Here is an 11,751-nt window from a genome sequence, read left to right on the forward strand (position 1 = left end):
TCTTTGTATAGGGAAGTTGTTCTTGTTCGTTTTCTTTTCTTTGAACAGCATGCCAGGTGATTTAACAGCTTCTGAGAACAGTAATAGTCCAGTTAATACTCCCGCCAAGCGAATCAAAACTGAAATTGCATCCTTCCTGCCTTCATGTGTAAACAACATATACGCTTATTCTCACATGTTTGGAATTTTTATACAAATTATATTTCGGCCTGAACAAAAAGTTTTTGCAAATGGCGTGGTTAATACAAACAGCAGCAGAGAGTATGTTAAACAAAAGAAATTCATCTCAGGATTAATATTTTGATATTCGTTTTATTTTTCATTTACAGTGATTTTGGCATCACAGAGAAACTGTCAGGCGGTAAACCAATGACCAATGATCACTACATGTATTTAAGCATCAAATAAGTAGTTAATAAGTAGCTAATTACATCCCATTAAACTCAAGACGCTCAATTCCAAGCAAAAGCTACATGGAACGTCATAGACCTTCTGCGAGGTAATATGGTTTTCCTTTAGTAACATACGCATCCTAAGCCTTCAATCGACTGTATGCGATTCTTAAGATTTTTAATCGCATGCGCCAAACAATGCACTTAGTCGTTGTTCCCCCAAATGAGCTTCTAATTAGAAAAGTCCTAAACTATCTGTTTTCATTGCGTTCCGCTTATAGATTACAAATGCTAGATACTACCAAGGAACAATAGCATAATAGCGTAATGCATTTTGTAATATTTTCTTAATATAATAAAAAAAAAAACTTCTTTTCTTCAACTCCTTTACTGAATATTTCTTTTTGTTCCCTTTTTTTGGCGCAAATCTCTTTTATTCCATTTCGTTTACAGTATTGCCAGTTTTGTCATCTAATTAAAATTTATTATTTCTCAGTTGCTCCGCCCTACGTTCAGGTTAAAATCTTACCATACAATAATTTTAATTCTTAATAGAACAATTGCTTCGCAGCTGGCAGCGTCATTCTTTACACACTTCATTTTAGCAGAAGTTATCTCGCCCAGTTTAAAGGAATTTGCGTTTTTTTTTTATACAAGGACGCTGAAGTTGTAACTGTTGTATTGAAGAATTCACAAAAAAGAAAAAGTTTATCCATACCTGAAAAAAACAAACTAAAAATCATGTCCCTAGCTTTTCAAAATGCAGAGTCTGTAAAACAGACCCTATTAGAAGAATTACAAAATCTATTAAGCTCGGAAACGCGGATAAGACAGTCTGCCGAACAGAGAATGAAGCAATTGGAATTCACAGAAGGTGAGATATTTCACTTTATTTTCGGCGGTTATTTATTAGAAAAAGGAGAAATTTAGAATGGTGGTGAAATAATAAAACGTCGGCCGCTGGGCGAATAACGCAGATGAAATACGAATTTCGGCAAATAATCTTAAAAAGTTCATTAATATCATGTCAATAATGGATGGTATATTATTATTAAGCCATGTGTTTTGGTAAATCTTTACAGGTTATGGCGTTTATTTATCGGAATTAATCATGAATCAATCATTCGAGCTGCCTTTAAGGCAAATCGCCTGCATAATGTTAACACGTTATGTGGAGAATCATTGGGGCGAATGCGATGAAGAAGGCAATCCAAGTGAAGCTGGTGGCTGCGGTCCCGTTGCCACAGAACAGGCCAAACGCACAATTCGCAAAATTTTACCAAATGGTTTATATGATCCTAATTCAAAAATACGCTCATCTGTGGCTCATACAATTTCGACAATCGCTACAACAGATTGGCCCAGCGTTTGGACGGAACTTTTCGATATAATCATTAAATGTCTGGGTGGTAATGAAAATTCTATTCATGGAGCCATGCAAATTCTACAGGATTTCATTTACGATGAGAAACAAATTGTTGAACTTGGCCCAGTAGTTATCTCCGAAGTTTATCGGATATTCGAATCGGAACAAAACTATAGCATTAAAACTCGCACTTTAGCAATACGAATTTTAAAGAAATTATTTTATTCAATCAGTTTAAATATTACGGATAAGCAGGAGCAAGCTCCAATGATGAATTCAATATTAACAAATTTTATGGAAAAATTAATTCACTATTTATCAATGAATAGCGGAACAGCTTCGAATTTTATGCTACGGACAGAAATTGTGAAAAGTAAGATTTTGGATAAAATCTCCTTATATCATAGTAATATAATTTCTTCCTTCTATTTATTTTTTTGCTTCCGGAAAAGTTTTAACATTTCTTGTTACGGGAATGTCGAAATATATACAATCGTATATGGAACGGATATTGCCGGTAATATGGCAATTGCTTACCCAAATTGCCGACACCTATGTTAAGGTTATTGTTAATCAAACCGAAATAAGTCCTTTCCCGGTAACATACGGTGATAGTAACGACGACGAAGATGAACTAACAAACTTCACCAATATGATTGTGCAAATTTTTGAATTTATTCAGTGTGTTATTGGTGCTGGCAAATTTCGAGCGACTATCAAAAATGTCTTAACCGATTTAATATACATTGTAATTGTTTATATACAAGTTCCTGAAGAACAAATTGAGGATTGGCAAGAAGATCCGGAGAAATTTGTTGATGATGAAGATGACGGTGGTATGGAATTAACTGTACGCGTTTCAGGCCAAGACGTTTTAGTGGTAAGTGCTAACGTCAATTCTCAACATTTAGACATTACAAATATCTTTCCATTGCTACTGAAAGGCCTTGTACGAGGAAGTTGGCACCGAAATTCTACCATCACTTCAAGAAGCACTCAGTCGTCACATGAATGTAGCGGAAGCGGAAAAAGCTGCTGGTAATGAATTTTGGTGGAAAATCCAAGAAGCCTGTATGGTTGCCGTTCATGCTTATAATGAACTCGTTCTACATTCGCATGATCAATTTGATTTATTGAATTACTTGACAGTAGTTCGCAATTGTTTGAACTATCATGATTGTCCTCATTTAGTTGGTCGGGCCTTATGGACACTAAGCACCTATTCGAGTTCAAAACTATTTAATCCTCAAATGTTAGATGAAATCTTAATGGTTACTCTACAAAGTCTACAAGCGGATAAGTCCATTATTTTAAAGATTAGCGCCGTAAGGTTAGTTCAAGAATGAATTTATTGCCTTCATTTGAAGTTTTCAATTGAATTCTCCCCTTTTACCCGTAGAGCTATTTACAGTTTTGTTAAAACACATGAAAAACCAAACGATGAGAAACGAGCATTGGTTCAAAATAAATTATCCGGTTTTCTAGAAGGCATTTTGGATTTAGTACCAGGTTGTAAAAGTTCTGTTCTTGGAATGCTGTTAGAAGCTTTGACTACAATAATAACGGTACTGCTCCTTGCAATATAGTAATTTTCTTAACATAGCCTTTACACTTTGCTGCCCTTTGGGTATTTCAGTTCGATCCATCATTTGCAGTTACTGCTCAAAATAAATTGATTCCCCTGGCGTTAGCAGTGTTTTTGAAATATCCTGAAGATCCTTTCATCTTGGAAATCGTCCAGGAATTAATTAAAGCTCTTTGTCAAAATCCGCATTGCTTACAACCGCTGCAGGACAAATTCATATCAACAATTGTCAGTATATTGTCGTTGCAAGACGAACAAGCTAGCACTGCCAAACAAGATATAGCCCTGGATGTTCTTACAACTATTGTAAAATATTCACAAGCTCCGCTATCGGCGGCTCTTATTGAAAATGCTTTTCCAGCCATGATTCATTGCGTTCTACGGTCCGATGATCACGCCGTTATGGTCGCAGGCGGAGAATGCCTACGGGCTTACATTTTTGTTTCACCTGAGCAAATCTACGCCTATAAGAATGGTGAAGGTCTTAACTATACTATGCAACTGACCACCATGTTATTAAATCCAATGAACAACGAATTGACAGCCGGTCAAATTGGACGTCTAGTTATTACTATCATCACGAAAATGGGAAATATGTTAGGTGAAAATGTTGACCTGCTATTGAAAGCTGTTATCAGCAAAATGCAATTAGTCGAGTGTTTGAAAGTAATTATGAGCTTAGTTGTAGTGTTCGCGCACTTGTTCCTTACTCAAACGGAGGCTGTATTGAATTTTCTCTCCACCGTACCGGGTCCAACAGGCGAGCCAGCCATGCAATTCGTTTTTAATAATTGGCTGTCAAAACAGACTTCTTTCTTTGGTGCCTACGAACGTAAAGTAACCACAATGGCCTTGTGTAAACTCTTCGAGTACGGTGTTACAACGCAAGATACCCGTTTGACTTCCATAAATGTAAAAGATCTCGTTATTAATGAGGCTGCGAATCAAGCGACGCGAGTAAAAACACGTTCTCAGACGAATCATCAATGGGTGTCAATGCCAGCTTTAGTTAAGATGTTCAAATTGCTTATCAACGAGTTATCGCATCTAAAAGAAGCTCATTTTGTTGATTACGAAACGGAAACTGATGATGAGGAGGAGTCGCATTTAGCTGAAAGTGCTGAAAAGCCAACCAACAACGCATCGCCGAAGTTTCAAAGTTTCATTTCCGATTTATATTTTGCGACTGACGATGATGACGATAACGATGACGATCAGCTTACACAAGAACTTTTAAATGGACCATTATTCCAAACTAATATGGAAGATAATCTTACAAAGTTCCTGCAAAACTTTTCCAGCAGTGAACATTTCCCAATGTTCGTCAGTCATTTGACTGAAGCTGAAAAAGGTGTTTTAAAATCCATACAAGTTGAGGTAGCCTAACTGTTGACTTTTGAGTTTTGGCATCAAAAACATTAATTTCGATTTAATTTTTCTATAACCTTTTAAGAGAAAACATTTGATTATCTTTCACAATTTATTTGCAAACATTTTTCGAACTCAGGTATGCTAAGAAGGTTTCTTTGAAGCCTTGAATAACTCTGAATTAATATAAAAACGTTTCTTGAATATGAAATCAGAATATGATATCAGAAAGAATGTGTTACGAAAGTTTTGTACGAAATTTATATATTACCAGTTGTTGTAGTGTTTTCACTTAATAAAGTTAAAAGATGTTTCAACAAATTTTCTAAGCGATAAGCAAGCAACAAATTAAAGCTTAACAGCGAAAGGATTATTGAACGCCGAGTCAATAAATAACGTGCAAACCATGAAATCTTACTACCACTGATCATGTTCCAAACGCGACTACAAAAGCGGCTCTCGATAGCCACTGCGTGCAGTACAACACGTCTTATGAGTAACCATATGATGCATCGACAAGGTGCCCTCCACAACCAGGTGTTAGTTATTCGCAGTGGTGTATCGGGCCAGACGAGGTAAATAGAATCACGTAGTCGGCGTCAGCCTTATTAATACAAATTTACTCTAAATTGTGCATTTGCATTTTTTATAGGTCCTACCCTACCCTACGTTAGCATTGATTTTTGTGAAATATGCAAGAGTCTAAAGTAGATATGCCGCTAATTTTAGCCCAGGTTTTGATTTTTTTTTTTTTTTTTTTATGATCAGCCACTCAGTAGATGTACCCGATACATGCGGGTGCAGTGACCATCAAAAAGATTTACAGAAAGAGAAGGAGAATAGTGTTTGGGAATGTTTTCTTTGAAAATGGAAACATCAGGTATGGTGGGAAGCTTGCTTCAATGGTTAAAGAACGACCAGTCGCGGTAGTGTGTTGTGCGGTGTACAGGTAGCTTCACGACATCTTGGTATAGGTTCTTTAAAAATTACAAAAGCAAGGTCCGCGTTGTAGACCTTACTGGGGGTTAGTAGTAAAAATCGATCGCATCAATGTGATGTGTAAGCTTTTAAGGAAGATTTACAATAACAAAATTTTAGTCAAAATAAGGGTACTTTTGAAATATCGTGTACGCTCATAATGTACTGACTTTGGAAAGGGTGAAACCCTGGAACGATGTAAAGTAACTTGTTTTTTACTAGGCACTTGGAAAATTTCCATACAAGAAGTGGAAAAATAAAGGGGAGGAGCATGTATGTTCTTAATCAGCTGGAGTATGTCCGCCCGTACATCTATGTAGTGCTCTAAACATTTTGCTGGCCGCAAAACTGAAGCTGTCGACTTTAAATTTGGCAGTAACATTGGAACCTCTTTTTTACAGAAATACGAAGCAAATAAATCTAAAAAAATTTGAAGGTATGTTCTATGTACGATAGTGTAGAAGATGGTGTAGAAATTGATCATGCCTACTCATTATTATAGTACATCAAAATATGAATTTCTTTATACCGCGCAGAGCCAAGCTTCAAAAACTCCATCAAGTTTACATAAATTCTTGGCGAGTTTTAAATTCGTAATGCACTTAATCATGTCCGTTTGCCCGACTTCCCAGCTGTGTAGCACCTGATCGATGTTCTCTCGTTCGCAAAAATGATGATAGCGGCTAAAATTTGCAAAACAAGGTTAGAGTGGCCCAAACTGATCAACCAACACGCCTGCAACGACCACATACCTATGCAACAAACACAGTGAATACCTTTCCGGTTCTATAAATGTCTTTTGCTTTATACACTACATGCCTGCACCACATAAATCTCTCCACTTTTAGTCTGAACACAGAAAAAATCAGCCGCGCCCACTCAATATTATAGGGTATAAAAACGCTGTTCTTTTTTTTTTTTTAGTCCTTTACATGCTTTATATGAAACATATATTACATGGGGAAATTTTCGTAGCAAAAGCAATCGAACAATAAGTTTGTGTTGGTGATCAAAAAACAGTAGAGTCTGTCTCAATAATTTCTTTTGCTGCCTTAAATATATGACGGGCGGAAATTCCAAAGCGATCCAAAAGAGTATATGCGTCCCCTGATCGTGGTACGCTGGGTATAAACAAATGTTTGACAATAAAGCCGCGTCTATCAGCCAAAGCGCTAAGTACAGCTTCACCCAGCCCTCCCTGCCTATAATGAAAACAAGAGGACTTTCTATTGTGTCTCTATAGATGTAAACGCCTTTTGCAACTTACTGATAATGATCTTCGACAACAAGTATGAGGCCATAGCATGCGTAACCATTTTCCAAAATTGACTCCCGATCGAGAGGTTTAATAGTGAATGGATCAAGTACACGGGCATGCATGCCTATTTTTTCCAATCCTGTCGCTGCCCTTAAACATTCCAATAGGGTTACGCAGGCACCAATAAGTAGGATTTGATCTTCTGAAGATTGTTTTAAAATATGTGCTTTTCCTACTGCAAAAGTCTCATCGTTATCGTATATAACGGCAGTATTCGGTCGTGATGTGCGTATAAAACAAATACCCTTAGTGTTGGCAGCCAATTCAACGGCTCGTTCACAACTTACAGCATCAGTCGGATAGAATACAGTACTGCCAGGTAGGGCTCGAAACAATGCTATATCCTCGAGACCCATCTGAGATGGGCCATCTTCACCAATACTTACGCCACAATGCGAGCCAGCGAAGTTAGCATTTGTTCCAGAAATCGCTCCCATCCGTAATTGATCGAAAGCCCGCGTGAAGAAGGCCGCAAATGTTGAAGCGAAAACTATAGTGCGATCGCGACAGGCAGCACCAATAGCTGCACCTACTAAATTTTGTTCGGCTGTAAAACACTCAATGAAATTGTTAGGGAAAGCTTTCTTCAACTTTTCCGAGAATGTCGAGTTGCTTGAGTCTCCATCTAAAGCGATAACGCAAGCATTATATTCGACTAATTTTACCAATGCTGAACCATAAGCCATGCGAGTAGCTATCGCATCTCCTATTTTATAGTCAGGGGGTGTAGACAATTTAACATTGGTAATGTCGACATTGGGCACTGGTGCAATAATTGACAAATTTTTGATCGTCAACTCATGACCATCCGCTTCTACAATCAGATCTTGCAAATGTTTGATAACGTCCTCGGCCTTATCACCTAAAGGTCTCCCATGCCAGCACTCCATATCTTCGATATTTGGGAAATGTTTACCTTTAAAAGTTTTAGCAATAATGGCAGTCGGTTTCTTTTTAGTATAAGCTGCTTCATGGAACGCTTCAAGGAGATCTTCCACATCATGACCATTAATGACGTAAACATTGCAACCGAATCCTTCCAGACGTTGACGGTAAATATCCGTTTGGTGTCCCAATGAAGTGGGACCCGATTGTCCCAGACGATTAACATCGAAAATTATACATAGATTATCTAATTTGTGGTGAGCAGCAAAGTGTAGAGACTCCCACACCGAACCTTCGGCCGATTCACCATCGCCAACCACGACATAAATTCTGAAATCAAAAATGCGCTAATGGAAGAGATTGCTTTTTTTTTTTTTTTTTTTGTTTTTACCTGTAATTGGATTTATCGAAATACTTGCCCACGTATGCCATACCAGCGGCTACCGCCACGCCTTGGCCCAACGAACCGGTAGCGACATCGATGAAATTTAAACGCGGTGTGGGATGACCTTCCAAATCGCTATCGAATCTACGTAAATTTAGCAAATTTTCTACCGGAAAGAGACCCACTTCGGCCCAAGCTGCATATAAAATGGGGGCAGCATGACCTTTTGATAATATTAATCGATCACTTGCTGGATCGCGGGGACTTTGCAAATTCAAACGCATCGTATAGAAGAATAATACTGACATTATTTCCGCAATAGACGAGCATGACGTCGGATGACTAAAAAGTTACAAAAGGCAATAAAAATTTACATTCTTTTCCTTAAATGGATTATAAGCTAGCAGTTGTCACATAGTGACCTCAATAATTAATATATATATATATATATATAAAATAATGTATCACATATGATACCATATATGTATTGTGAAGAGGTCATAGAGGAATAACTTTTTTTGTGCGTCTGTCATCACTCCGACGATGTCCCCTATTCATGTAACACGGGGGCGGTTAGAAAGAAGTGAGGAAAAATAAAGATGTAACGAGCTTGTGGTCACAGCTAACCTACTCATTATTATAGTATGGGTAAAGGAAAGTACACTTTTTCTAAAATGATTTATATATATCGACAATTACCAGAAATTTCCATACTCACCAATATCCTTTAAGGCATTAAATTCTGTAGGACAAATTCGAAAAGAAGTGAACGGAAAAATTTCAAACAAAAGCGACGCTACACCAAAAGGCAAAATCCTTTGCCCAAAAAGAGCTATCAAATTCGAAAATGGTAGGTTCTCGCCTAACTTACTTATCCTGGCCAATAATATTTATAGATCAGCCTTCAGTGAGTCTTTTTGTAGCAACAACATAATCCGGGGATGAGGTAAGTGAATACTTTTGGAGACCTGCATTCTTATGATAAGTAGTTGAATATTCTTACATAAAGTATTTTTAGGTTAGGTAGGAGGTTTTAAAAGACATACACAATTGATCAAAACAGAAAACTCCCTAACGAAGTAGACAACTAAAAATAAACTAAAAACGATCAGCGCCGTGACATTAAAGAGCATTAAAGAGCTGAAACGAAGATATGATGAAAAGTCGGTAGACAAGAAGTTCGGCATTGGAACAGAACGTCCATACCATAGACTTTTTAGTTCATCATTGACTATCCAACTACGATTTGAAAACTCACCCAGATTTTGAAGCTTGAGTAGAAGTTATCGCATGTATCCGCAGGCGATGAGCGATATTTTGTAGTTCTTGAATCGTCTCATCTTTTAAAGATAAGTAAGCCATATTCAGGTCGCAAGATTCCGGTGCAATGACGTTTTCACCACCTTTGAAGCCAGAATGAGCGTCTTGACCGTAGGGTCGTTACGGAAAATTTATTTAGAAAATTTTATTAGAAAATTTTTGTAATAGAAAAAGAGGAACATCTCCCATTCCTTTGACAACTTTCGTTTATCTACTTTCCAATGTCTACTTTGTTATGATTAACTCGTTCTATTTTTATAAATTAATTCTGTCTTAGCTAAAGGTCACAGCGTTGCATGATTACGGCCGTTACAAGAAGAATCAAATCTCATATAGCGAATATCTTAAGTTCAGGTGATATTCATGACAAATAAAAATTGATAATAAACAATAATAAACATTTTTTTTCTAATGTTATCGGACATTAACTTTTATACTCAAAGGAAATGTAGTCCTTAACCTAAGTTATATTGAGCATTCGCGACAAGGCATATTTCCACTATGGCGCTATGTCTACGTTAATATTACTATTGAGAAAATATATATATGACCCTAATCGGACCGCGGTGATCTTTTGAGGCTCATTTGAACTTTCAATTTCATAATGCACTTTTAAATACAACAAAATTTCTTTTACCCTACACTACTTGTGGCACAAGGCTACATATTGAGTTTGTACGCTTTTATATAACACCCAGATGGGCTTGGGGAAGATCTCCTTTTTCTTGTACAAATCGATTCATAATCACTTTCTGAATCAGGAATCACTTTCAGAATCGATCTAAGCTTATATGTCTGCCTGTCCGTCTTGTTTTCTTTTGTTCAATCTGCAAGCCACAATTTTTGAAATATTTTAGAAGAAGTTTTACTTCCGCAATGAACGCTATTGAAAACTGTTTCGATCGAAGCACTTTTTCGATCTCTTCCTGTATAATTTCTTATATTGAATAGTTAGCTGAAAAACTGTAGTGCGATGTGATGTGATGGACCGTGGCTTACTATGAAATCCTTACTTGTTTGCTTTATTTGAAATTGACAATCAACACTAAAAAAAACAAAGTTTTGTAAATTTACAGTTAGTCATGACATCAAAATTAACTTTTTCTTCTTTGTTCTAACGAATCTTACCACGATGAGTCTAACGGGCTCACAATCAGAAAGAAACTCCGTACTTTGGACAAGAAGCGTCCAATCGACTCATATTATAGTTGGGGCAGAGGTTCATTAGAAAATTTTGCGTACCATTTCAGAATCATAAGAACAGCAATAATTTCTTTTCGAGCTTTGAACTGAACAAAGGTTTATACAGAAATGTAAGATCCGTCGTAAACATTCTCTTAACCGAAAAATGAAGCCATAGTCTTAGGGCAAGTATTGGAGATGCTTGCACTCGGGTTGGTATTTAAGATAGCCTAAGTCGGTCCAAGGACACATTTACGGTATGTCCCCTTTGGCGTTTTTGGTCGCCATTTATACAGTAATCCCCCCTCGGTAGATTGGTTTCGCGTTATAGGAAAACGCTTTATGGGGGTATTCCCGTTTAAGGCATTTTTACGACCTCGTATAACGCGTTACGTATAAATGATTCATCACATTTAACCTTTCTCACTGCAGTGTAAAATTTAACCTACACCTTTTAGTACACAAATTTAATAAAATAATTTAATTTTGTAATAACACAATTGACACACGTGTAAAGGTACGCGAAACTAATTATGAACTATACAAATCATTATAAATGTCACAGTACAGAAATATATATGTGGGAAATCCACGTGTTATATGGGGAAATGCCCGTGTCATACGGGGGATTGAAATCGCGTAATATGAAAACGCGTTATAGGCGGGACTACCGTGTATGAACGCAAAATGAAAAGTGGAACATATATTCTACAAAAATGGAAATAATCAGCCACGCCCATTCAATATTATAGAATATGAAAATTTATTTTTCTCCTTTTTTTAGGGTAAAAGTAGTTGAATATGAAAGACTCGGTCAACTTACAATTTTGTCACTTGTTATAACCTACGTCAGCTTTTAAGTTATGCAGATGTGTGCAGCATCCAGAAGGCCTTGAGATGGATCTACCTTTCATTATATCGAGAGGTGGGTCTATCGCAAGTCTTTCTGGATATTGTAGACAATAAATGTGA

General features: G+C 37.0%; 2 protein-coding genes across 2 annotated transcripts; one reads left to right on the top strand and one right to left on the bottom strand.

The window, feature by feature from the left end:
- The first annotated feature begins 965 nt into the window (after nucleotides 1–965).
- LOC119639875 (importin-9) lies at nucleotides 966–4,962 on the top strand. Its single transcript, XM_038037561.1, has 6 exons — nucleotides 966–1,266; nucleotides 1,475–2,131; nucleotides 2,211–2,638; nucleotides 2,703–3,088; nucleotides 3,158–3,323; nucleotides 3,395–4,962. The coding sequence occupies exons 1-6, from the start codon at nucleotides 1,134–1,136 to the stop codon at nucleotides 4,727–4,729; spliced, it is 3,105 nt and encodes a 1,034-aa protein (XP_037893489.1). The 5' UTR covers nucleotides 966–1,133; the 3' UTR covers nucleotides 4,730–4,962.
- Nucleotides 4,963–6,698: 1,736 nt separating this feature from the next.
- Nucleotides 6,699–9,639, bottom strand: LOC119640023 (transketolase-like protein 2). The gene is made up of 4 exons (XM_038037799.1): nucleotides 9,536–9,639; nucleotides 8,284–8,619; nucleotides 6,957–8,222; nucleotides 6,699–6,891 (listed from the first exon to the last, which is right to left on the bottom strand). Exons 1-4 carry the CDS (start codon nucleotides 9,637–9,639, stop codon nucleotides 6,699–6,701), a joined length of 1,899 nt encoding a protein of 632 aa, XP_037893727.1.
- Between the last annotated feature and the right edge of the window lie 2,112 nt (nucleotides 9,640–11,751).

Source organism: Glossina fuscipes, unplaced genomic scaffold (genome assembly GCF_014805625.2).
Source record: "Glossina fuscipes isolate IAEA_lab_2018 unplaced genomic scaffold, Yale_Gfus_2 114, whole genome shotgun sequence".
Lineage (NCBI taxonomy): Eukaryota > Metazoa > Arthropoda > Insecta > Diptera > Glossinidae > Glossina > Glossina fuscipes.

Bases quoted from the DNA above. Each gene is read 5' to 3' on its own strand.
- LOC119639875 (XM_038037561.1), top strand. From the start codon at position 1,134: ATGTCCCTAGCTTTTCAAAATGCAGAGTCTGTAAAACAGACCCTATTA. The intron at 3,089-3,157 runs GTTAGTTCAAGA...TTTTACCCGTAG, and splicing joins TTAAAGATTAGCGCCGTAAG to AGCTATTTACAGTTTTGTTA. The intron at 3,324-3,394 runs GTACTGCTCCTT...TGGGTATTTCAG, and splicing joins CTTTGACTACAATAATAACG to TTCGATCCATCATTTGCAGT.
- LOC119640023 (XM_038037799.1), bottom strand. From the start codon at position 9,639: ATGGCTTACTTATCTTTAAAAGATGAGACGATTCAAGAACTACAAAAT. The intron at 8,223-8,283 runs GTAAAAACAAAA...TTTTGATTTCAG, and splicing joins TTCGATAAATCCAATTACAG to AATTTATGTCGTGGTTGGCG. The intron at 6,892-6,956 runs GTAAGTTGCAAA...TTTTCATTATAG, and splicing joins GTTGTCGAAGATCATTATCA to GCAGGGAGGGCTGGGTGAAG.